The 27500-nt window shown below is 32.3% G+C and overlaps 1 protein-coding gene across 8 annotated transcripts in view; it reads left to right on the forward strand.

The window, feature by feature from the left end:
* The window catches only part of LOC144975543 (serine/threonine-protein phosphatase 4 regulatory subunit 4-like), a 102739-nt gene extending 77257 nt beyond the window's left edge, over window positions 1–25482 (forward strand). For 3 of the 8 annotated variants that reach the window (XM_078919742.1, XM_078919707.1, XM_078919714.1), the window contains exons 4-27: window positions 281–428; window positions 1108–1181; window positions 6256–6362; window positions 6712–6819; window positions 7384–7505; window positions 7957–8079; window positions 8782–8882; window positions 9630–9710; window positions 10199–10318; window positions 10688–10765; window positions 11021–11104; window positions 12037–12219; window positions 12775–12880; window positions 13244–13536; window positions 14104–14148; window positions 14330–14410; window positions 14946–15060; window positions 15392–15490; window positions 16177–16281; window positions 18422–18490; window positions 21692–21809; window positions 22649–22728; window positions 23408–23468; window positions 24708–25482. In XM_078919742.1, the coding sequence (XP_078775868.1) occupies window positions 281–428; window positions 1108–1181; window positions 6256–6362; window positions 6712–6819; window positions 7384–7505; window positions 7957–8079; window positions 8782–8882; window positions 9630–9710; window positions 10199–10318; window positions 10688–10765; window positions 11021–11104; window positions 12037–12219; window positions 12775–12880; window positions 13244–13536; window positions 14104–14148; window positions 14330–14410; window positions 14946–15060; window positions 15392–15490; window positions 16177–16281; window positions 18422–18490; window positions 21692–21809; window positions 22649–22728; window positions 23408–23468; window positions 24708–24729 (2523 nt within the window). In that variant the 3' untranslated portion in view covers window positions 24730–25482. The remainder of the gene's footprint in view (window positions 1–280; window positions 429–1107; window positions 1182–6255; window positions 6363–6711; window positions 6820–7383; window positions 7506–7956; window positions 8080–8781; window positions 8883–9629; window positions 9711–10198; window positions 10319–10687; window positions 10766–11020; window positions 11105–12036; window positions 12220–12774; window positions 12881–13243; window positions 13537–14103; window positions 14149–14329; window positions 14411–14945; window positions 15061–15391; window positions 15491–16176; window positions 16282–18421; window positions 18491–21691; window positions 21810–22648; window positions 22729–23407; window positions 23469–24707) is intronic. The other 5 variants (XM_078919749.1, XM_078919720.1, XM_078919726.1 and 2 more) reach the window with 4 other exon arrangements.
* Window positions 25483–27500: the final 2018 nt, after the last annotated feature.

The following is a 27500-nucleotide window of genomic DNA, read 5'->3' on the forward strand; positions in this document are numbered from 1 at the left end:
GGGACCAAGATCGATCCCGGGTGCAGTCGATATTTTTCTGAGTTAATTTTGCTGATCAATAGTATACATAGAATGCATTTGTTGCTTTTCTGTTTGAGTAAGAAAAAAATATTTTTGTGTTAGATGGGTGTAAAGTAAACTTTTGGGGAAAATTCTGAAAATGCCGGTTAGGAAAGGGTTAATTACCAGGAGGTAAATTAAGTATCTATTACATGGCCACTTTACTGATCACATACATGATAATTTGAAGGATGCATATTTCTATATTGCCTTTTTACAGGAGGTTTTACATGTGGCCAACTTGGAGATGCAGTTGGCGGCTGCCTCGGCCTTTTTGCAGATCTTGGAGCGAAAGTTGGTGTCTGTGGACGACTACAGGAAGACGTTTTTACAGACGATACTGACAAGCGTGGACAACAAAAATGAAGGTCTGTGGATCTGTCCTTTTTTACATGGAGGTAAAAAAGGGAAAGAAAGACGGGCACAATGAAATAGATTTGAGACGGATCAGAGAAACATTAGTATTAAAAAAGAAAATTTAAAATCGCTTTTATCGCTGATGAGGACATGGTATAGTCATGGTAAATACACAGTGATATTGAAATAAAATAAAATTGAATATCATCATTTATAATGTAACGAAATTCTTGTATGCCCCCACCAAGCTCAAAAGGCGAATGGATTTATTTCTAGTTGTGGTCCGTTGTCTTCTGTCGGATGTCGGATGTAGTCAAAATATAGTATCTATCTTGAATATGTTTAAAGTTGAATTTGTATTGTCCCAATGGTTTTACAGATATTGCTCTAGTGGAGTGGCTTCAATAGAAAATATTTTAACAATGAAATTTGGGGACTCAATTCTTTAGTCAGATAAAACTTGAAATAAACAAGTAATTACAGACATTTATGTCTTATACAACTAACGTTTAATGTTACTTTATGGTGAGGATGTTAATCCAAAATATTACTCATGTTCAATCCCAGCTTTGGTGAGTGTGGTATTTACTATAATATTTTAACTACAAGTAGGTAAGCATAGGAATTTGAATCAAACATGTTTAGTACATTATCTTATGTGTTTACTGTTTTTATCCCCAATTTGTGCAGAGGTGGCGAGTGCGTGGTTGGACACACTGCTGGCCGTTATAGATCTCCTGCCCAAGGATGTAGTAAAAAAAGATGTAAGTACAACATTCTTCTCTTCAGTTTAAATCCGAAATGAACTGTATTCCATCACACAATACACTGATCCGTGGCTGTTTTGTGTAATTTAAAAAGGGATTGAAAAATTGAAATTAATTTTTTAATGGCTAAAAATCCCCCCCCCCCCCCGCCCCCACACACACACATAAAATAATTAAAATGGAAAAGAATATAAACCCTCAAATCACATTCATGGATGTCCCGATGGATCTGAGTCATTAATTTTAGTCATACAGTGTTGTCAACTTTTGTTCTGTGTCTTTGGAAACATGGTTTATGTTTTTTAAACAATAGTAATCGATGCTGGATAATTTTTAAAAAAGATAATATAAATATATTTAAATATTTATTTTGGGGAAGCCACTCTGAATATTCAGATAACCGAGTTATCAGATCTGAGAGAGAGAGAGAGAGAGAGAGAGAGAGAGAGAGAGAGAGAGAGAGAGAGAGAGAGAGAGAGAGAGAGAGAGAGAGAGAGAGAGAGAGAGAGAGAGAGAGAGAGGCGTTTGTATTTTACTAAGAAAACACCTTATAACAATGCTCGGCATGCATGATTTTCATATCTAGCTATATGTATTTTTATTTCTACTATTGTACGTACCTTACCTAAAATGTTAGAGAGTTGTTTTAATTAGTTCTTTTTTCATTCCACATTGTTTGTTTTAAAATGTAAGATCCATATTAATATGCCATGCTGTGCCAAAATATTATAATGGTCATAAGAAACACACAAAAAAACACCAACAAAAGATTTTTTTTTTTAAAAAGAAGAAATTTAGGGTGTGAACCTTTTTTCAAAATCAGACCACTTAACAAGAACAAGAAATAGAGAAGTGTGGGAAAATATCATATTCAAAACAACTTTTAATCACTGAGAATGTTCAGTGGAATCTTTTCTCTCATCGCCAAGAGATTGGTACGGGTAAACGTGTGAGTGACCCATCATCTCAAAACGGTATTATTATATCAGGATGAATCAGATACCAAAAAGATGTTTTAACCCTCTCCTGACCAACTGTAGGGAAATTGTCATGTTTGTAACGATACGATGAACGTTTTGTCAAATTCATCACAAACATTTAAAGAAAAATCTTGGTCATATTTATTCGAACTTAATGCCACTATGTAAAGCTTGTTTTTCTGCATAACATTAGGTACTTAATGATTATACATACTCAATTTATTTTTTTTTTAAATTTTGGAGTTTGAGTGTAAAAAAATAATAAAGTTTGTGTTGGATAGGTATGGCATTTTGGGAAAAATTCTGAAAATAGAGAGAGGTTTCGAGAGAGTTTAGTTAACATGATCAGAATGGGAAGCAGAAGTCGTAACATCACACCTTCCTCTCTTCTGGTTCAAAACTCTTTGGAAGTGTGTAACCAGTCCTCCGGACAATAAGTGGTTTCATATTGAATCATAAGATTGCATAACTATTTTAGTAACAGGATCTAGTGGCGAATTGCGAGGCATAAAAGAAGGAGGATTGATGATCTTTATTGACGACCAAGTTCTATTTAGGCTAGAAAATAAGATGCCATCACTCTGAAACCAGATCACATGCACAATGTATGTATCCAGTCCTTCAGAGGACTGGTTTCAAACTGCCAAGGAAATCGGAACCAGTATTTTGATATCACACTTTTGTTCCCCATTGTGAAATCTTAGTTTTTGTCACTTTAAGAAACTTTGTTCATTCCTCCCAATGAAACATAAAAACGTAATCCAAGGGTCATATTTTTCACTATGATTTCACTTTTTAGCGCATCCTGACATAATACAGTTTTGAAGAGCTGGGTGACAATTATGTCTGTCTGTTATTGAATTTGATTATGTTGAATATGATTTTGCAAATAGCGTCAGTATTGCATGATAGGTCTTTTCCTTTACTTGTTTACATGGCCTCCAAGAATGGCATGAGTTTCTTTCCTGTAGTATGTACCTCCTAAGGCAATATTGTAATATTAAAGGCCAATTGAATTTAAATATTATTACACTTTGATGAACACGACTGAACTTTTCAGATCCTTCATGGGGATAACCATGTAGGTATTTTATTTCAGTGTATTTATTTTTGTCACTTTTTCATTCACTTTTTGCGGACAAAGGAGAACGCACAAAATAAAGTTTTAATTTGATAAATAGTTTTAAGAATTGAGTTTTCACAATAGACAAGATTAATTTCTTTTCATAGATATATATAATGATGACACTGGAAGAAGAAGAAGAAGATATATTACTTTTTTTGTTCGGAAAAAGATGACCATTCCTATAATATTGAAGACATGAGGGGTTTTGGGTTTCTTTTTAAACGTTTATTTTTGTTTTGATATTTTTATTTATTTCTATATTTATTTTTTTATTTTATCCCTATTTTTTAAATTGACGTAAGGTTAATTTCATTATTTAGGCATATGTACGAGTTTCTTTTATTGGCAGCCTTATTATTTTTCCTCTTTTTTTTTCTTCTTTTGATGAGTTTTGATTCATTGTGATTGTATTTTTCAACTTTATATTTTTGCTGAGGAGCCCTTTCCAGATCACTTTTTTAAATAATTATTTATTTGGACAGATCACGTTCTTTTTTCTTCTTCTTTTAATCATCTCTCAAATTAAGTATGTTTTTTAATATGCCGACTGTTGTAGATATGATGTCTGATATCAAGGGATGTTATATATTGTTATAAAGTGGATTCATAGGTTATATAGGTTATAACATTATTGAAAAATATACCTCGGAAAAAAACCCAATAGAAAAACGCATTCATATTCAGACTAGACTGTCAAAATTCTTTAAGATTTGATTACAGGTAATATATTTTATCTATACACGGATTATTAAAGAAATGGTGACGTTAAGAAAATTTTATGCGTAAGAATGTCTTCGTGTGCTGGTGGTGTATGTGAGTGCGCATGCCAGAATACATGATTATTTATATAATCTTTTTGTGTTTGCCGAGCGTCATAGAGCTCTTGCCAGTGGATTAATGGGCACTATAATGGGATTGTTGTTGTTATTATTATTATTATTATTATTATTATTATTATTATTATTATTATTATTATTATTATTATTATTATTATTATTATTATTATTATTATTATTATTATTATTATTATTATATTATTATTATTATTATTATTATTATTATTATTGATGCTCAGCATATAAGTAAATGGAGAGTCATTTATATTTGACGAGAGATTGTTTCCAAGTTTTATCAATGTTGTTTGCATTAGAATTTCTTAAGTGTCTTGCTCATCCCATTTAGTTTATTGTCATTCATTTAAAAAGCACTCTGGATAATTGTTACATTTCGTTCTCATTTTCACGGGATCCTTTATCTTTTTTTATATCACAATTTTAAAAATTCTTTTTAATATGTATAATGAAATAAAAAATAAACTGATCTTTTATTGGGATCGGGCAATGAATCCTTGAAGGAAATAAAAACCAAATCAAGGCGAAATGGAAACTGGCTAGCTGTATTAATTCTATTATGTGTTACTAAAAGCTAAGATACTGTGCTTTTGGATTAGATGAAATTTCACATGAGGAGAGAACTATCCTGAGAATTAAGCCTAATGTCAACAAGTCCCCTGACCCCAGAAATAGGTAGAAAATGGTTGAATTTACATTTAGGTAACTATAAATTTATACATTCGGAATAGAGTATATTTTGATGAAATGAATCACACATTCACTCAATCCTTTTGATTTTGCATGCTAAATCCTATATATATGTGTCTTTATTATCTTTCAACCTTTCGAATATAAAACAATCAAAACTGTCTTTTGATATGTGTCTTATGATTTTATTTTTCATTTATTTCTGGATGTGGTTTCCTGAATTTGAAAAATATTACACAAGAAGTAATACCAACACACAGCCCTCATTTTGTAAAGAAAATACGGAAATTTTTGGAGTGCAAGATTCATGAAATATAGAGATGTCTTGATAATTTTGAATTGATTCCAGGTATTCTCAAAATTTCAAACGAAAATTAAAGACAAACTTTTCTCCTATAGTTATTGACGATAATATTTGATTTGATAAACCTGATGTCTTGGTTCATGTAATAGAAATAATATATTTTTGGAAGGAGAGGATGGGGGATGGAAGTGTTGAATTAAACCCTTTTCCATATAGTATTTGCTTTATACAATCTGCTCTCATACCAAAAACAGCAATAGGGCTTAGAATGAAGTCCAAGTTGCATCGCTGTGATTGTTTTCTTGGTGAAAATTTATGTCTTGCAGTTATAAGCAGATAGATATTGTGGGGATATTATAATTTGAAGTAAAGTCAGTCTTGCCTTTTAAGTGAGTGCTTTATCAGCTGAGGATTATTATTTCTTTTAGAATTAAAAATACGTATAAACGTAAGTAAAAAGAAAGTAAACCCAATACTTATAAATAAATCAAAATATTATATAGAATGTTTTCGAAATCACACAACTATTGATTTTTTTGTTTTTGTTTTTGTTTGTTTTTGTTTTTGTTGTTGTTGATTTTTTCCTTCCTTTCAAAGAGGTGACTTATTTTCACCAAATACTCTCAATCTTGACATGTTTTGTTAATGTTGTACATACACTTAAAATTAAGCGTTTAAACGAATGGAGTGATGTCACCAGGAGCGCCTTAAAGTATGTAATGGACTACCTACCTGACCCACAAGCAAAGACTGTATTTTGTTCTAACCACACTGTCTACTGTTGGAAAATACTTTGTCACAGACCAGTGCCCTATCCATTGAGCAACAAAATTGTTCATGTCCTTTTAAAAAGATAGAAACCAGAATGAAGTCAGAATTTTTGGGTCTTAAGAACTCTTGATTACTGCCAGTGATAATGAGACATTTCGATTCTTATAAAGGTTTAATGCCAACTTTATTATATTTTATGAGAGATATTTACTCCATTTAAATGTTCTAGTCGTGCTTCTTGGACAAGTTACTCTATATTCAAACTAAAACGACTTGTTTGTCTATTGCTTTGTTGGTCTTTTTAACTTTGATTACATTGAACACATTTTCCATATATTTTTATATCCAGATCTTGTCCATCGCCGTCAACAAAGGACAGCTTAGTCAAACCCTTCAGGCAAGGCTGTCATGTTGCAAGATTTTGGGAAAAGTCTCAAGCAAGTTTGAGAATTTTGTGTAAGTTGTCTTTAGAATGTGCATGCCTTTGTCACAAATTATTTTTGAATGTAATCAATGATGAAAGTATATAAAATAATAAATTCAACAACTTTCTCTGTCCTCGAGTACAAATACTCAAAATTGAGTCAACTTTAAGTAACATTCAGATTCAGAATGTAAAATCTTGAGCAAATAAGAGAAAAAACAAACACACCCCAAAACAAATCAAGGCAACAAAAATTAATGACAGACAAATGATATAGCTGATTACTTATCCAAAAAAGTTATTTTCGTAAATCTCAACCATTAAAAAAATATTTTGGTTATGGTAATTGCAACCAAATATTAATGACTATTTTTATTTCAGTGTGAAAAATGAGGTGCTTCCTGTGGTGTCATCACTATGTGGAGATGTTGAATATGACGTTAGGGCGTGTATGTGTCAAAGACTGGATGTCGTCGCTCATGGCTTAGGGTAAGTTTCACTGTTTCACTACTTAACAAGGCATATGAAAGCATCTAGAACCTAGCTACCCCATGGAGCAAATGTAAACAAAGTTTATAGACTTATATTTTAATGAACCGTAACTACACTTTGCAATAAGGGCAAAGAGACAAACAAATTGGTGTTTTTATTATTATTTTTTTCCTTTCATTAATATTATTACAGTTACAGACAATTTTTAAAATGACTGTAAAAAGATTGTTTGTCAAGATATTGATATTAATCTTAAATTGTTAGACAAATCTCTTTTTATCCTGTATAACAGTTTTAGTTGTTCAGTGTGATTGTGTGTGTGTATATGTGTGTGGTGTGTGTGCGTGTGCATATTTGTGTGTGTGTTTGTTTTTGTGTGTCTTTGTTTTTTGCAATATTTACGCAAAGCCATTAGTAAGATTGAATGAGTCTGATATTACAAAATATTATATCTTGATTATCTGTTGTTGTAAAGCACTTATGGATGCTATAGAAATTAATCCCTGATAAAATTATATACCTTAAAAATGAATTCATTTCTATATCGTTTTCAATCCACAGGTTGGAGTTAACAAAAGGGAAATTACTCACCCAGCTGATAGAGTTGTCAGAGGACGAGAACCAAAATGTTATATGTGCCTGTCTGGAAACTACGGCCAATATTGTGGAGATGCTGGACAGAGGTATGTGGCTAAAATGGGAAGTTGGCAAGGGGGGGGGGGGGGAGGAGTCATTTATTGCTGGGTGTTTCTCTCTTCCTCTCTCTCTCTCTCTCTCTCTCTCTCTCTCTCTCTCTCTCTCTCTCTCTCTCTCTCTCTCTCTCTCTCTGTCTCATATTCGTGTGTGTTTGTTGGTTGGCCGATGTATGTGTGGGAGAGGATTATGTTCGCATCTCACAAAAATAAGAACTTTTAGAGCTGGGCTAGAAAATATTTACATAACCTCTGAATTCTCCTCACCTGAAAATTTCCATTTATCTCATTTGATAAAACTGTAATTTGTCACAAAATTTAGAGGATATTTCAAACCATATCAATCAAAACAGAGGCTTACACTTTTACTATCATCAAATGTCATAGGTATATTAAGCTCTATCCAGTTGACTGAACGTGTTTTTATGTATGTGTACAACAGAAGCAAATGTGAATGCCATTATGCCAATGGTGAAAGACCTGTGCGAGAAAGCCATTAACAACATGGACTCCACTCTTGCCACCTCATCCAGACTGCTGGGTCGTCTCTGTCACAGTCTTTCGGGTAATATATAATTTTTTGTTTGCTCTTGAATACGCACATCAATTGTAATTCTCAGTCGGACTGAGTCAGTCTGCTTATTTGAGAAGAGGAAAAAGAATAAATCACACTCATAAGGGTTATCAGGATGAGAATCTGAAAGGTTGTTTCTGGTATAGTGCTGGTAAGAAAAATAATAGAAAAATTAATGTCTCCCCAAAAAGCCATCCTCTTGAAAAGAAATTGAATCTCAGACCTTCTGATTATGGGACAGGCATTCTACCATCACAACACAACGGTTCCCTGTTAAGGTTATCAATAGGATATATGTGAGAAATTTTAATCTCCTTATCATTCGTCGTAAATAGAATGAATATCAACTAATATTACAAGAAGGAAATGTTTCAAGATGCAATTATATGTCAGTGCATCACTAATTTGTATTGGTTTCATTTTTTTCATTTTTTTATCTTTTGTTGTTGATAAAGCTTATTTTAATGTGTTTTCTATAAATTTTTTGGAAGATTTATGAAGAGATTTTTATAATTTCTTCTCAGCCATTTAGGATATTTGGCACGGCATGATCTTTGATATGATATGATGATTTTAAAAAAAAATTGTTTGTTTGATTTTTTATATCACACTTTGATTCATATATGTAATCTCAAACTATCGTATCAATCCAATCAATTACTTTCTGATTCCATGACTTTTGTATTTTTACAGAATACATGACTTTGGATGATAAAGCATTTTTCCAAGAATTTTACAAAAAATTATGCAAAGTGGGGGTAACGGAGAAGAAAAATAAAGAAGATACTGTAAAGGTAGTCTTGAATTTATTTCATTTACTATTTTGCCTTCATTATCCTAATTTTCTATTTCAAAAATTCTACTAAAGATAGATTGTAATATTATATCTGTTTTATGATTATCTTTATTCCTGATCAGTTCTTGTCACGAATGCTTTCATTCGCTTAGAGTTTATTGTTAGCAGCATTATTCAACACATTTTAGTTTTTTTTTCTTGAGATACATTTAAGACAGTTATTTGAATGGAGAAGGAACTAATCTTTATTTTTCCTTTTAAATTTAACACATTACATTATTATGGACATCGTTTCTCAGAGCTATACATACTAACAGTATTAATCTACATGAAGATTAAACCAAAGTAGGAGGTATTGTTAAAGAGGCAGCAAAAACTACATGCTACGGTTTTGAATATGATGCCAGTCTATTAGAAACTAGCCACTGCTTGATTTAACAGACTCACCTGCTAAACCACTGCTTGGTGTAAAGAAGGGCTATAAGAATATCACTCAACACACGATTGAAACTGGCCCCTTGCTTGTGAGTCAAGTGCTTAGCCACCAGAAACTTTATATCTATAAGTGAATGAATTTCCCAAGACTCCAATGGTCTGCTGAACAAAAATAAATCACAAAAATATGCAAACTACCCCCCTTTATTTTCTTTCCTTTTCTCATTTCCTTTGGACAACTTCTAATCCATCCTGTATAGTACAATATTCCCAGCATTTGTACTCAAGTAATTATTATCATCCATCACAGATGATTGATGCTGTAGACGTCTATGATACAACTCCAGATTTGAGTTCAGAAACGAGGCGGAATGCAGCATATAACTTTCCTGTAAGTATTCATCTGAAAGAGATCAATAGTTTTTTAACTTTAATGCCAGTGTGGTTCCAATGGATAGTATGTTTTTGGTCTTTCCTCATTCCTTATGTTGATCAATTCTGGTTCGGATGACTATGTTGCTCAATAAGTACTATATACTACTCCATTTTCTAAGGTTTTGAAACCAGATGGATTTAACGTCTTGAGATATATTATTTTTTCTTATTCAGTTATATCTTATATTATTTAATTATCATTATCTTGATTATGTTTTTTTTTTAATGATAGGAAGGTATTTGTAGACTGATTCTTTTTTATTTTTTTATTTTTGGTCATTGTTTTTGTTGTGGTTGTTGATATTATTAAAGCATTGTGTTTTGTTTATACTTCTTCCTCTATTCTGTTGCGAAATTATCTTGTTATTTAAAATGCCCTTTAAGCATTCCTTGTTTTGTGGTTATATCATATATATATTTATATATATTTATATTTGTTACCAGGCTATGGTGCTGTTTGTTGGTGTAAAACTGTTCCGATTAGAGCTCTACCCTTCTTTTAGCCAGCTATGTCGAGACCCTCATGTCATTGTGCGCAGATCTATAGCAGCTGGATTCCATGAGGTAATAAATTGGCTAGTAAAGATTATCTTGGTGTAAGATAGTATAAGATAGATGCTCTACGTAAGACATTGCTTTGAGGTTAAAACTTTTCCTACACAATCACGAGGCAGGCATAGAGTAAAACCTACCATAAAAGTTAAAAGCTAAAATAGTCATTTAAGCAATCAAGACTTATTTACTCACAATACAATCCATTTTTAGTTCCTCTAAGGTGAAAGACTACCGGGTTATACAATTGTCACATTTTTCCTTTTCTATAACTGAGGGATAATATTTATGGTACAATAATTTTTATCTTTTACAGTTTCACAAAATGTAGTTGGATCAAAGATATAGTTATATATATCATATTTTTCTGCCAAATCACAGGTGGCCAAACTATTAGGCAGCAATATCGGCTTTATCTTCCCTGAGCTCAATGCTCTCCTTAGCGACCCTGACATAGAAGTAAGTATTATGTATGATTCAGTTTGCTTTTTTTAAAGATGATTTAAGCATGACAAAATCCTGATGTAAATATAATTATAATGTTTTAGCATGAAATAGAATATTTCAAGTGGCAATGGAAATGATCATGTGCTTATTGAAAGCTCAAACATTTGGGTAAAAAAATCCTATCATGGATAATTCTTATGGGAGAATATTTATTAACTTGATACTATTGGATGTTTCCTTATTGTTTTCTTTTATATTATTTTTCAGGTTTTAAAAGCAATAGTTCCCAACTTTAAAGACATAATGTCTGCATTGACAGCAATTGGTTTTGAACAGTTTACAGAGCATAGAGTATGTATCAACTCCTTCAAAATTTTTTTTTGCCAATTTATTTACAATTATGTGCTGCAAGAACATTCATAAAGATGAAATAAATGTACACATTTCATATTATCCTGTAGCTATTAAATAGGTTGAATAACCTAGCATACATCTCTGACGCACCGTTGAGAATGAAATGTTTTACGCAAAACAGGGAATTCGAGGTTATAACTTAGTCAATGTTTACATTACTTTTAGCATTTATAATATCCTTTCATTATGTATAATGACAAATTGATTTCTTTATTGTGAAAAGATAACTCTCTTAACTCTTTGATGATTTTACAAGCTGGTACACACTGTAATGGATCTCAGATTCAATGATCTCAGATGCAACTAGAGTTTAAATGCAATAGAAATTTTGAAATTGTTTTTTTTTTTTTTTTTTTAAATAATATATTTTTAAAATCCTATTTGAAATAATGCAATTGCAGTTTCAGCCCCATAGAGTAGTGCAATGGTTTTTGCTTTGAATCCTTAATTTACTGGATCATTTGCTGCGCTCTGTGGCTTTGAGAAAGCTTCTTTATCCTAACTCATTTACAGTATTGCACTGCAGTTGATGCCCGGGATATTTGTCTTTGGCTTAAAATATACCTTAAAGAAAAAATTTTCCTCGGAGATGATTAAAGGAGTTTTCCTTTTATTTAATCATAAAAAAGATAATTGAAAACCATTAACAGAAAGACTGAATTGAATTTATTTCCAATTGTAACTCATTTCTTTATATATCTGAATATAACTGCAAGCCTAACAGTTTTCACCAAAGGCAGCAACAGCAGTTTAATTCAGTTATTGTCTGGAAGAAATTGAAGATTCAATGTCGGGTTAGATTTAAATTAAACTCTGCCATTAAAGAGTTAGGCACGGTATCTGACACCAAATCCCATACTATTCAACAGGCTCATGTAGTACAAGATGTAGTGACAGCATATTTGCGTGCGGATGCCATTGTGTTTGATTCTCCATGTTGGAGGACCCAGGAAGCCATGATTCAGTCCATGGAGTGCCTCAATTGCTTGTGCAACAACGATTTCATCTGCACCAAAGTCTTACCCTTACTGATGACCAAATTGAAAAATGGGGTGAGTGAGATATTAACGAAAGGTGTGAATTTAAGAACTGATTGAATGAAATAATTTTATCCTGTTTTGTCATCATAAGTTTGGCTTTTTTTTGGTAGAAAAGTATTTTTCTAAGGGCAATCTTTTATCCACAACGTTGTTATATTGTCATCTTTAACAGTGTCATGGTTATCTCCCACCTCCTCTACTTCTTCCTTCTCTTTTTCCTTGTTGCCTTCATCATAATTGTTTTTGTCGTCAACATCACCATCCTCATCATCTTCCTCCTCATCATCTTCCTCCTCCTCCTCCTCATCATCATCTTCCTCCTCCTCCTCCTCCTCCTCCTCCTCCTCCTCCTCATCATCATCATCATCATCATCATCATCATTCTTCTTGGGGAAAAAATATACATAAGTTATCATGTTGTGCCTTTGACTGAATATAATCACAATATTACAATTAATATTCAGAGTCACGATTAACCATCCACAGGCCATCTTCATTCGTAAATCGCGATAAATATTTTAAAAAGGATGATAGGTCTTAAACTTGTTATCTTGTCTACTCCAACAGAGAGCATTGCCTGTGAAGGTGGCAGCAGCAAAGACACTTATTATTTTAACACGGACCCTCCGGTACAAAGCTCAAAGAGAAGAAATTATCCAAAGATTAATAGATGGTATGGATTTACTCATATTGTCTTATCACAAGTCAATTTTACTTTAAGAGATCTCATAGAAATGTTATGCAAATATACCTGAATGAAAATTATTTAATGAAGAGATTAAAAGCGATAATCATTTTAATTGATCAAAATAGGTTTCGTTTTTGTTTTATTCAAATGACATCTAGATATGATTTTTGCTAAGTTTATTACAGAGTAGAGAGTTATATCATTGTGCAGTGAAATAGCATGCTCAGCATTATTTAGAAATTATATAACAAACAAAACAAAAACAAGATATATGTTTTATTTATATATATATTTGTATATGTATATAAATATAATTATATATATATATATATATATTTGTTCTTTCAGATTTCCATGACAGCGATAGCTGTTATCATCGTAGCCTTTTCATTGAAATGGCTCGTTGCTACCTCAAAGTCAACTCTAAACAATCATTCAAAGATAATTTTTATGAACACATACTCAACATGAAGTCAGATCCAGTGGCTACAGTCAGACTTAAAATGTTGACGGTGTTGCCTGAGATGAAAAGAAGCCTCAAACTTCCCAAAGACCAAGCATTAAGAACAGCTCTAGACACAGTCTTGAGACAGGTCACAGTCTATGACAAAGATGCTGATGTTCAAATAGCAGCTCATCAGGTAAATGCTTGCTTTTTGTTTAATTTATATTAATGCCCAATTTCTTGTGCTTGTTTTTCGTTTTGTCAAGTATGTGTACAAGCTCAATGTTCAGACTGAGTGGTATAGGTGTCCATGTACATTTTAGAAAATTATTGACAATTTTGTAAAAAATTTTTACAATAAATTAATAAAAGAAATACCAAACATGATGCTTTCCTAATACCATTTATGGTGCATTTTAAAAGATCTCATCGTAAATTGTTTCATGAACTAAAATGTATTTGGGATTAATGAGTAATGGTGACTATCAACACAAGATGAAGAATATAGAAAATTTGATATCACGATTGCCTTTTATATTTTATTTGGCTGCGATTGTTGTTGACCTACTAGATTTTGACAAAGCTTAAGCTAGTTCCCATGAATACAATGAAACTTTTTTGCATAATAGATATAAACAGTAAGTTTCATGAATCTTTTTCTCCTATAGAAATTTTGATAAATAATTTGAAAAATGCACATCTGTCTTGCTCCATCTTTTGTCCTACTTCAGTAATGTTTATTTCTCCTTTTTTGCCTCCTCAGATGTCTGAAGAACTTCCTTTGATTCAAGAAGGCAGTGATTCAACGGTAAGTCCAGTTTAATGTCTATTTAGCACTTTAATGTTTTGGAATATGTTGCTGACTAAAGTGTTCAAGTGTGCCCCTCCATTTCATTTTGTAATCTTTTACTGAAACTCTTATATGAATTTATTTTACATGCTCTTCAAGCACACCTGTTTGATTGTACTTTCCTCTTAAATCTTTGCAGAGAACAAACAGAAGAAATTTAACAAAGGAAGAAGAAGAAGATCTACGACGAGAGGACGAAGAGAAAGAGATGCTTGCAAGGGTAAGTTAAAATTAGATTTTTTTACTTTAGAGGAATGACAAAAACGTTTTATTATTGATTGATGATGTTTATCATTTAATACTGTCTGATGTGGCATGGGGAGGACATTCATTACAATGTAGTACTGTCGTTCTGACAGTTTTAGATTGATCTCATCAATTAATGGAGGACCTGCCTGCTAATACGAATAATTCGTAGAATTACGAAAATTTGGCTTCAATTTTAGAAATTCATAAGCATCTCCAAGTCATAAAAACTTATTGAATATGAAAGTTGATGCCAGCTAAATAATTTTACGAATTTTTAAATGTTCAAGTCGACAGGTCTGTAATTGCAACAATCCTTGTAAATGGTTGTTTGGTGTATGTTTTTTTAACATCATCTTATTTGCTATACGTGATTGTTAATCTTATTTTTTTTTCATACAACACTTTGTTTTTGATTTTGATGTTAATGGTAGGTCACTGTTTAGTTAAGTGAATTTCAATACAACATTGATTTGATAAACTTTCTTGTTTTGTTTTGGAAATGATAGGAGGAGAAAGAAAGAAAAGATGAAGAGGCTAGATTGGCGAAGGGAAGTGAAAAGAGGAATTCTGTGAGTTCGACTAAGAAAGATTCCACATCCAAAATTCCTGGCGCCAAGAAAGGTAAACCTAGTAATTAAGATGTCCAGCTTTTCCTTTCTTTTTCTTTTAAAAAAATTAAAATTCCTGGCTATAGAAAGTTCAATTCAATAGAACAACCTCTCTTATTTTATTTTTTTCACTTATAACATATTTAACCAAAATTTTGTAATATACAAATTATAAGATATAATTTAAAAAGCAGTTTATTTATTACCCACTACCTCAATTTGTATTATTTTAAAGCAGATGTAATGAAAGTACTTCTCACAATTTCAATAATTGGAAAATCTGGTTTGTACACTTTAGTACCAAACATTTGTTGAGTTTTTAAATGTTTTTTTTTTACTTCTAGCAGTGGGTGCCAAGTCTTTGCAAGCTAAAGGGGATGGATCTCATCCGGTCGGACTACGAAAGACGTCCACAGCAAGCAATCCAGCTGTTGGTTTAAAAGGTGATTTACCATTTTATTTGTTTATATTGATTTCAATTCTTATTTAGCTAGCAGTATCACAGTCTATCAATGCCAACTGCCTATTATATCAGCAACAAAATTTGAAAGATAAGATTGGAGGTCTTTGACTATGATGTATTGACCATATTATATTTTTGTCCATCAGTGATATATTAATGTTCTATCATTGAGGTTCAGGTTAAAATGTCGATTGATATTGCTGTTAATGCTACGGCATGATGCCTTTATATATTTTCCTGTACATTATTTTCGGATTACTAAGTCTTGAATTCTGTGAAAGTCATTTGAACAGATGGCAGTGAGCGCAAAATTAAAATTCCAAGGAGTCTTTTCTGCTGTATAATGACACGAATGGTCCCATGCATCTAAACATGAGGTGACAAAAGTCTGGTCCTGATATATAATTAAGGGTATAGCTGTACATAGCTGTATAGTTTTTCAGCTCTCTCCATTATTCTGGGTTTGTTGTTTCATTGTAGAATTGTTGTGTTCTTGGTTCAAACACTTTACTTGGATATATATTAAGGACTATGTTAAAGGAAATGACAATTACTCTAAGGGTGCTAATTAGAAAAAAAACGTCTGCAGTTTATGTGTCCCTTTATATTTCAAATAGTCAACTAGAATTTGTAAAAATGTTGATGTAGTGAGGAATATGTTTTCAGGTACCAATTGTGAATCACCAACTTCTGCTAAAGACACCAAAACTATTCAAATGTTGGTCAAATCTAAATCGACCACTTGCATACCGTCTCTGATTCCAAAGCTAGGTGAGAGCTATGACGCCTGAGGCATGATGCATGACAAGAATGCTGCATTTCATTATTATTATTATTATATTTATTTTTGTTATTCGATGACAAAATTTGAGGATTTATAAACATTGATGAATTAAATGTATATTTTGCTAAAACTTCACCGAAACAATTTTGATTTTCCAATTTTACTTGGTTCCAAATTTTGATTTAAATGCCTGAATCTCTGAAAAGGAAATTGATGTGATTTATGTAAAGAAGTAGAGGGGGGGGGGGGGTGATATTTAGAAGCAAGGTCTGGCTGTTTTGGAAAAGCTTTCTATTTTTTTCTTCTTACTAATTTAATTTTGTTTTCATTCTTATACCATGACGATCTTTAACCTGTTTTTGCCCGTTTCCATTCTGATATTTTGAATTCCAGTTGATGCATGAGACAGTTTGATATTTTTTAAAATGGACAGCTAACTACTATTTTATTTTTATTGCTCCATTTGCAGGATAATCTCTGTTTGCTTATTATTTACAATTATTTTCTAATCTCTATACTGACTTGAAATTGCTATTATATAATTTATATATATATATGTATATATGTTTTTTGAGTAAATGGAACAAATTGTATGACAGCGTAATTGTTTTTTATCGTTATTTATTATCTTTAATGCCCTCATATTGTGTCATTCTAGTAATAAGGGTAGGATGAGATAATTATCATGGTGGTTTTTGGGGTTTTTTAAAGTTTTTTTAAATAATTTTAAATTAGGAAGGAATACTTTTATGTAAATAGCGCAATAATCTCTCGATCAAAGAGCACATAATGAAGAGAATGCTTTTTTGTTATTATTTTTCTCTCTCTTTTTTTTTTCGAGCATGAATTGAGAAGTGTAATATTTATTTGTGTCAATTAAATTAAACTCAAAGTGAGATCACACAAGAGAAAATTGCATGATCCATTTGTCTTTAAATCATATTGGGGGAGAAAAATTTGGAAAACTATTTTTTCTCTACACCATTACAACAACAACAACAACAACAACAACAACAACAACAACAACAACAACAACAACAACAAACAAAAAAGAAAACTTTCCCTTTGGTGAATAAAACTGTATATAATCAATGCAAAGTGCTCAGTTTTATCATGCACTCACATAATTTTTCGACTATATTTTGACTCACAGTGAATTATTATACTCACCAGTTAAATGTTTCAAGTATTTGCTATGGATTATTCTTTGATTGGGATTTAAGTTTGTCACTGTCATTGTGAATTGAGATGAAGGGAAAGAAATAGTACAAATGCACTCACTGATAGATGCATTGTCAGTAGCCATGGCCAAGGCATCCCATTAAACAAACGTCTGATGTCAACTGAAATCACCCTTGTTATTGAAAGTGAGAAAATTGAGGATTAATAATCTTTCCCAAGGAAAAAAATGAAAGTACCTGATCTTAGGACCTCCCATGGTCACAGTACAATGTCTTAACAACTTGACCACCTCACAAACCACTCACTGGTTGATAGAAGATGACAATTTTCAATAGTATTTATATAGACCATATCATAAGCACATCAAAAGTTTCAGTTCACTTTTGTTACCTGCAGGCCATATTGTTGTGAAATTAGAATCAATTCATGAGCAAACGTGAAGAAGAAAAATAATCAATTTGCTATTTGTCATTTTGTGTGGCTCGGTAGTTCAGTTCAGCGGTACTGTTTTTGTTTTGTTACAAAAATCAAGCAATGATAAGCATGGTCAGTAGTGAGAAGGGTGATGATGATCGTAGAAAATTTTGGTTCCAACATTGTTTCTTGGTTGATGTACTTTACACTTTTTATCCCACTCGACTCAGGTATGAGTGAGTACCTGGCCATAGGTATTGACTGATATTTTATGAGTGTTAGTACAAAAAGGATGCCTAACAAGTGATGGGTACTGTATAAATGGGAAATATGGTTCCTTATGGCCTGCTGGGAGAATAAATGAAACCCTGTGAAGTGCATTGAGCATAATAAATCCGTGGAAATGCGATATATAAATGTTCATTTTTAAATTTTTTTTTTATACATGTCTATTTTTTTTTCAATAATTTTACTAATCAATAATCTAGCTATAAAATTTGTTTTAAAATTCACACCATTTTAACCCATCAGAGCCGAGACCAAGCACCCCTCCTAGAAAGGAAGTGAGGAAGATTCCAGTCTTTGTTGCTCATAAAACAGGTTTGACCAAGTCCTGATTGTCACCCTTTTATTTCAGCCAGAATGCCTTGGCCTTCTTGCGTGCTTTCGATGTTTGTGTTATTTGAAGTTTTTAAAAAAAATCATTTTCACAATCCCAGCATGAAATTTTATATGAATCTTTGATTCCGTTTTATTTTGTCTCCTTGTTTTGATTTCAGCTTGAAGGAGTGAGATCCATTTTATATTCACCTCATGTTGATTAATGTAAATGTTACTGCTCGAAGAAAGAAATAATGTGAAATTGAATGTAAGCTTCAATTTAATATACGAAAACAAATAAAATGGACATTTCAAGTTTCCCCTTTCCCAACAAAACAGGATGCATGAACCACTACAGATGAATGTGATAATGTGGTACCACATTATCTCATTCATCTGTAGTGTTTCATTCATCCTGTTTTGTTGATAAAGGGGAAATCCGAAATGTCCATTTTATCTGTTTTCGTATATTAAATTGAAGCTTTCATTCAATTTCATAGTGCTATTTATTTCATGTTGATCAAATTTGAATACTTCGGCATGACTCATCTGTTTCATTTATTTGACATGGAGATCAGAAATGCATTTATTTAGACCTGTTTTTATTTTTAGATTTTAAAAAACGATTATTGTGCATGGAATTTTAAATATGCTTATCTTTTAATTGAATGTTGTTATGCTGCCATTAATTTTAACATTAGAATATTTGTGTACTCGGTACACATATGCAGAAAGGTAGCATTTTTTTAAAAAATCCAGAATATAATTCCCATTAAAAAATCGAATATTCTTTTCATTGTTGTATTGTGCATAAATCTGTTTCTTCATTTTAAAACAATCCATTGTTTAACGTATGAATGCAATTACCCCCTCTCATTTGCTTTCATATTTAATACTATTTATGTTGTAATTGAAATGAAAAAAAAAGTCAACATAAATTTCTCTTTTGATTTTCTACCTTCTTATGCTTTTTAAAATGCATATTTTCTTTCTTTCTTTTTCCTTCTTCTGATATTTATCCTATGCATACCAGCCTACTTTTAGGGATTGTCTGTAATTGTTATGAAAATTTGGTGACATTTACGGACTTTCTTGAATTATACGAAAATGGAAGAAATATTATGGATCTTGATTTCACAGCAATTTTATGTGGCTGGGTTAGAGAAATTTTTTTAACTCTTAAGTTATCGCAGTATTAAGAGAAGAAAAAGAATTCCCCTAAAGTTTTAAAGGCTACCGCTCAGTTAATAATGAGTACAATTATAAAGCACTTTATGTAAAACCTCAAAGCTTACCTCAAAGCTTCCTTGATAGCTTAGTCGATCACAAACTTGCAATGGTGGCCATCAACAACAACAAAAATGTTACCCACAGGGCATACTAAAACTTTGATGCCCTAAAAATATTACCAACAGGGCATACTAAAACTTTGATGCCCTTTTGGCACAGCTGCACCATTGGCAGGCGATGTGTGACATCACCTACATTTAGTATTACTGAAGTTTTACATTTATTACTGATGAAATTTGTGTTGGTTACTGATTTTGACATTTCAAGTAAGCAGGTATGCCCAAGTGGGAAATTATTTTTTAGTGGTAAGAATCTCTCTGGATGGCTGATAGGACTGTACCCTTGGTACTTTTCGATTACTAAATATAAACCATACTTCAGTGCCTTGCTTCCCCATGATAAAAGTTTGATTAAAATCATGATATTTGTATTCAATGCTCTTCACACTTTTATCCATTGGTTTGCATTTTTGATCTTTTGTTTTATATCTCAGTGGTTGCTGAAATCTGTAAAATGTTTTAAACATTTACTTCTATGCATTTCTTAGCAATTATTAAATACATGATTGATGTCTATATTAGTATCCACTGTCCTTTCTTGGCAATTCTTAGTAAAAACTCACTTGCTTTGAATGTTATACCACTTTCAATGTCATTGTTTATTATTTTGATTGTCATGAAATAATCTGGTTTTTAAAGTACTAAGAACCATTTTTATTTCTTCTTCTTTTTTTAATATATATGATTGAATGTGCATTGACAGTAAAACTTAGTTTGAGTTGGTTTACATGTTGAAGAAAAAGTTTAGACCTTTTTAGAACTCAACACTAATGTTTAGGAGAATGGTTAATTTTTTAGGAAAAAAACAAACGTTTTATGCTTTATGGCATCATCAGCTCAATTGTACAATCTGCTTTCTTGTGACTAAGTTAGGTGATGTTGAGCAAAATCAATGACCGGATAGGTATCAGAATTGTGACATTGGCATTGTGTCTTAAAGTTAATTAGTTGACATACATTACCCTAATTACCTCAGATGTGAATTTCTTTACTTCTTAATTCTCCATGGGACGTGTAAGGCATCTACTAAAGACCTCCATTTCTGTCTGTCGGCTGCAAGGACACTGATGTTGTTCCAGGCTAGGCCAGCCTCTTTAAGCTTTTTATCCATGGATTTTCTTCAGGTTTCTTTGGGCCTGTCTCTCTGTCTTTTGTCATCAGCCGTTCAGTGGAGTGCTATTCTTGGTAAGGCAGTTGTCTTCATTTTGGCAACCTGTCAAAGCCATCTCCATCTGAGTCTCTTTATAATTGTAGCTATTTTAGATGTGAATAGGCATGATAAATACAATCCACTCCTGAAAATCGCAACTTTAGGTTAATCGCAACATTTCCAAGAAATGGAATTGATTCTATATAACAGTCACTGGTTAATTGCAACAAAGTTTCGCCCTCGAAAAGTGGCAAATTCAAGAAATCAATCAAACAAAATATCATGATTAAATTTCATCATTGATGAAATGGTGACAGGTTGAAGAATCGATAATGGTCAGGATTTAATGCTACAGTAGTGTGTCAGCACCCCATTTTCGCTGATCCCAAGATGTTGCGATTATCCGGAATGTACCGTACAAGCGTTTTCATCCAGAAAAGTATAACCCGACATGTGACATATATTATTTGAAATTTGGTTTGAGTATGGTGAATCCATGGAAATATGTTGAAGAAATGTTAATGTTTATCTTTACTGAATTTTCAGATTTTATCAAAACCAACCACATGATCAGGATTTAGAGATTTTGTTTCATTACTTGTTGCATGAACTACTCTGACTTTTACTCAGTTTTTATTGTAATTTAAATGCAATACGCTAAAACATTTCATATTTTCAAAACAAAATTGTTCTCATCTTCAGCCTCCTCACCATCTTTGAGCACAAATGCCAACAAAAAGGGATCGCCAGTGGCCGCCAGAAAACAGTCCAATACAAATCCCGTTGGTGGACTTTCATCCAGCACAACTTCCAACAACAGGTAACAGGAATGTTGTAATATTCAATAGAATCGTTTTATTTTTATTCTAGGTCAGCTGATATTTTACTTTGATCGTCATTCACAAATGATGATTTAAATTTGAGATCACCATTTGACCCCCTAGAAATGTACATATTTGTAGGTCTGATAACTGGATGCAATTATGGGCTTGTTTTAACTTGTGTTGTAATGGACAATATTTTTCGTTGGTTTGAGAGTATTTCAATTACAACAATGAGCCCATAACAATTTGGGTTATCAGACCAGCATGTAAGTACACATCACCTGCCTCTCTCACCGCCCCCGCCCCCTCCCAATCCTTCCCAACAAGCAACCAAATAATAATTTGTATCAACAAAGAAATAAGGTTTTACACTCCATTTGAGATCCTTATAATTTATGTGTTTTATTAACGATTAGAATAACAGATATATTGTGATCAGTAGGCTACTATTTGATTACATCATTTAATATTACATGATTACTATTTATTATTATTATTATTATTATTATTATTATTATTATTATTATTATTATTATTATTATTATTATTATTTGATGTAGCACCGGTATCCACAAACAGCTCAGAGGTGCTTTACAGTAGTTTTTTGGTATCACACAAGTTCATTAATTTGACTACATAATCACCACAACAGTCACACACATATCGTGTTTGAATTTCACATAAAACCACGATAAGCAGAATGAAAAAGATTAGTTTTTAGATGCCGTTTGATGGTGATGATGATAATGATGATGATGATGATGATGATGATGATGATGATGATGATGATGATGATGATGATGATGATTTATGTACTTTTCCCTTATTGTTATAGGAGAGGTTCAGCAGGTAACGTGACCTCTAGTACACTGGCACGAAGAGGTTCGATAGGAAGTGCCAATAGTACAGGAAGTGGTAAGTAAGATAAACAAAAACGTTATTTCTTTACTTTATTTTCTTGGTGGGCGTCTGCATTCCTAAACCAACTTCTTAAAATTCATTTCTACATTTATTGGAACAGGAGCTATATAAGTCATAGATCTAGATAAGGCTCAATTATTGGAATGAGTCAGTGTTGGAATCAGATTAAACACACGATGAGGATGGTGTAGTGATAAGGTTCAAGTCACAGTTGAAACTTCTAACCCCCCCCCCCCCCTTCCCCCTCCCAAGGCTTAGAGTTTTAAAGGTTCTGACCTAGACTGTCTATTCAAAGGTGAACTTTGAAACAAAGATGTCACATAACAAATAAATAAATTTGTGTAAAAACGGAGCTGAACCAGATTAAAAAAAAATAAAAGTTGCAAGATATGTCACATTTCAAAGAGAAGGCTACTTGCTGTTGCCCTTTTACTCTATGTAATTGGAGCAGCTCCATCTCTTTAAGAACTGTTTTAAAAAAAATTGTTTTTCAAAACTAGCAACTCAATATTCATCACTAAACTTTTCAATTTAGCTAGAGAAAAATACATATGAAATAGTTCCACAATTACAAATTCAAGAATTTTTTTCAAAACGTCATAAAACTAAATCATAATATAATGCTTATATTATATAGTCACTACAATATATTCTTTTGAAATATATCACTCAGATTCATCTGTGAAAATTAAACCCAGCTTGTCAACGGCGAGACAAGTCAATGCAGGCCCGAGGTAACTTATTATTATTTATTTTTATATAAATCATCTCTGAAATATACAAATTCAAAATGCTGCCATTACCTACTGCTTTACGAGCAATGAACATTTCATGCTTTTAAAAAATCTCACCCTTTCCTGGCTGATAGCTCATTTGGTAGACCATTTGTTTCACATATAAAGGGACTGAGATGGATCCCCGATGAGGTTGAGATTTTTAACTCATCTAGCAGTGATTAGGGGGCTGGGTCTATTAAACCTGGCACAAAGTGCATTTGTATAGTCTGGCATCCTATCCAAAAGGTAGCAAACAATTGCTATTGTCTGTTTCTCCAGCTCCAAGGGTCTTATGGCTCTGGAGGAATAATCTATTTTTGGTCAAAATGAATGTAATACTATCAATTATTTATCAGAAGATCTTCATGTCAAGATGTAAACTTTATATGTATAATGTCTTATTATCATGGTTAAAATAGATAAGGAAATGGTTTCTCATAAAGCTCTTAAGACTGCTTATTAATTTCTTATTAAGGAAGGCTCTTTACTCACATTCTCCCACCATACTCAGGTGTAAAATGAGTACCTGGCCGTTAACAGCATTGTCTCTGTCCGAAAAAAAATTGTAACATCGCCTAACAGGCATCAAGTCCCGTCCTAAATGTTAAATGTTGCCGTTGGCCAGGGACCCCTTGTAAAGCACATTGAGCACATTTTGTGGATATTGTACTATATAAAAGCTCATTTTAGACCAGATATGAGAGGCAATTTATACAATAATGGGGGTCTCCATAGTTCAGTTGAAAGACCACTCACTTCACATGCAAAGGGACTGAGATCCATTCTAGGTGACGTAGAGATTGTTTTTCTGACCCTCCTGTCCACCCAGCAGTGATTAGGTTGCTGGGCCTGTCAGGTCTGGTGACAAGTACTCTGTGATAGACTAGTCTCCTATCCAAAGGGTAGCAAGCAGTTTCTATTGCCCATTTCACTCTATTGAAACTGGGATTAACGTCGGCTTCATGAGATTACTGGTTCTGAAAGACTCTTTTTAAAAATATATCTTATTACCCTTGCATTTACAAGCATTAGCAGTAATCAGTACAATAGGCTGAGTCCTATTATTACCCTTGGTTTTATAAGCATTAGCAGTGATCAGTACAATAGGCTGAGGCCTTTATTTTTTATAATCTTTTAAATTAATTAATTTATTTATTTTTCCGTTGTGTCAATCAATTTTCTTATATTGATCAACAGAGTGAAAAAGATATCCAAATAGCAATCCAAGAGACTGAGTAACAAGCAAAAGAGGAATAAAGGAACAGCACAACGGACGCAGCAGATAGCACTTGGAAACAAAAGTCACACAAATTAGAAGACAACCTTCAACATCTTGTCACCCTCTTTCTGCTTAAATCTGTCAGAATTGAAATAAGCTGTTCATGAATTACGTGATAGGAAGATAACCTGCCCTTTTTCTAAGCTTGGGATTTTGATTTGAACACAGTAAAGACAGTAATAAATACAATAGTAGCAGCGGCGGCTCAGTAAAATAAAACATTTAACTTGCATAGAAAACAATATGGTAATGTCACAAAGAGACAAAGCTGTTCAAACTGTCAGATCTATTCAGCTACTATATGATAAAAGTTGCATGCTTAGTGGTTTGCTCAATAGAAAAAGCATATCCCCTCCTCCCGTCCTCAGCAGAAGAAAAATAACCAACTCATCAGAAGTATATTTTTCCCATGAGAAACTCAACCATCGCAATCTCTTGAATAATACTCATATTCAGGCCAATGCAAAATAGTCACTTTAGATAGTGCTTTGAAATGTGAGTAACATATATTATTTTTTGTTTTCCGAATATGATCATAAGAATAGAAATATGAAGTTTGTTTTGCAAAACAAAATGAATTGTGGAAGGACTGGTGACCTCAGATGATTGGATTTAAAAATTTTTTATACACTGTTTTTTTTTTTTGTGTGTGTGTCTCCAGTTGTATTTTTTCTGTTTTCAAGAAAAAGAAAATGTTGATATGTACATACTTTGAAAAATAATTTTACTTCTTTTCCTTCTCCAGTAAAATTGAAACCGTTAAGACTTATATGTAATTGTCATTAAAAAAAATGTCTCTACAATAAAACTGCAATAGAATGCAATCAATCCCTCAAATTTCAAACATGAATTATGTCCTCCTCTCTGTTCAATCATTGTTCACAGCTTGAAAACTTGTTTTTGTAACAATAACTTTGTGTAAACATTATTGACAAATCTGTGTAATGTCTGTACTTTTTGTTTTATTTTTATTGTTATTGTCCTTGTTACTGTTTTTTTTTGTTAACGTGTTCATTGAATTCGAATGGTGCCCATTCCCCTGTCATACCCATTGGTTCTACATACATATATTTGTATATATGTGTCCTGCATTGGGAAATCTGATCACCCGGTATTTTATGACATTTGTGTAATTTCTCTAGACAATATCTCTTGGGATCGTGACTTCCTACTTTAAGCATTACTGCTCTTGACTGATGTAAAGTACATTTCAAAGCTTAAGTCTAATATTACAGTCTGTTTGTTATATGTACTAAAATATGATCAACTTTTAAATTCTCATTTTTGAATGACACATTATTTATTTCATAATCAAATAATAATTATTGCTTCAATTTTCTTAATTTAATTAGGTTGTGAGTCATAAAATGGCACAATAAGATATTTAACACAATAATCGTTATTGACCATTCTAAATTTGAAGCATTGAGGGAGGGGGGGGGGGGGGATTACTTACTTTCCAGGAAAGGTATTGAAAGCATGTTCGGGGATTGTTATTTGCAAATTTCTTCACAATAGGTTTTGAAAGGAATAAATTTAATCTAGAGAGCACACATAAAGAGGAGTAAATCACGGATAGGAGGATTATTCTTAACTAATCTATGCCTTTTATCGTGTAATATTTCGAAACATACAAGTTAAAAAAGATAAAAGATGGATTTTTACCAACTCAAAACTGAACCACACTCCTCATAAAAATTAAATGTACTCTTTTTTCTTTTTTTCTTTTTTTTTTAATGAAATGATGTTTTAGGCATGTTTTGCTTTAATGAAGCTACTTAGAGGGTTCTCTATATTGCTTAAGAAAATTTGTGGCATGATATTTTGTTGATACCCAGACATTTAGATTTGTGGATGAAAGTTTGCTGCCATTATACAACATTCCCAAACCGAGAAATTCCATTATTTGTAAAAAAGTCTTGTCAGGATTATTTTGATGCCACATTATTAAGTTATCATTAAGAAAGAATTAGATTTATTTTATTAAATTGATCACTCTTTTATGCGTTATGTAAAGGAGAGATATATAAATAGATAGATAGAGAGAGAGAGAGAGAGAGAGAGAGAGAGAGAGAGAGAGAGAGAGACATTGGTAATATTATGTCACGATGATTCAAGAGGGATAATTTGGTAGTGTTGTAGAACGTCAGTGTTATAGATGTTTTGACTGTGATGATTGATGTGAATATGCAAGAAAATTCTTAAAAGGTGATAATTGGCAATTTCTGCTATATCATGTGATATTCTTTGTAAATTTTTATTTTTAGCTGTCAAAGAAAAATTAAAAAAAAAAAAAATATATATATTCTCAATTATTTTATCTACTACTTGTCACTTTTATGTTATAGATGTAAAATAATATGATGAGATGAATAATTTCCAGGACTGTGGAAATCCTATATTAATTGTAACAAAATACGGATATCCATGTCTTATCAAATAATAGTGAACCAGACAGAAGCATATGACTGTCGCCAAGGATCTCTTGTTTTATACACCAAAGGAATCCCTAAAATGAAAGTTTATTCTTTATAAATTTGTCATTGCAATAGATTAAAAGCCTAATTAGCTGGGGGATTTTTTTTAAAGAAAAAGAATCATTTTCTCAGGTTCATATTTATTTTTATTGATGAAAGTTTATTTGTATTAAATTGCAAGTCCTGGACTCTTACTAGGTATTTTCTGTTTGGGAAGGGGGGGGGGGGGGGGGG

This window comes from Berghia stephanieae, chromosome 1 (genome assembly GCF_034508935.2).
Source record: "Berghia stephanieae isolate SIO BIC M18660-M18661 chromosome 1, UCSD_Bste_1.3, whole genome shotgun sequence".
Lineage (NCBI taxonomy): Eukaryota > Metazoa > Mollusca > Gastropoda > Nudibranchia > Aeolidiidae > Berghia > Berghia stephanieae.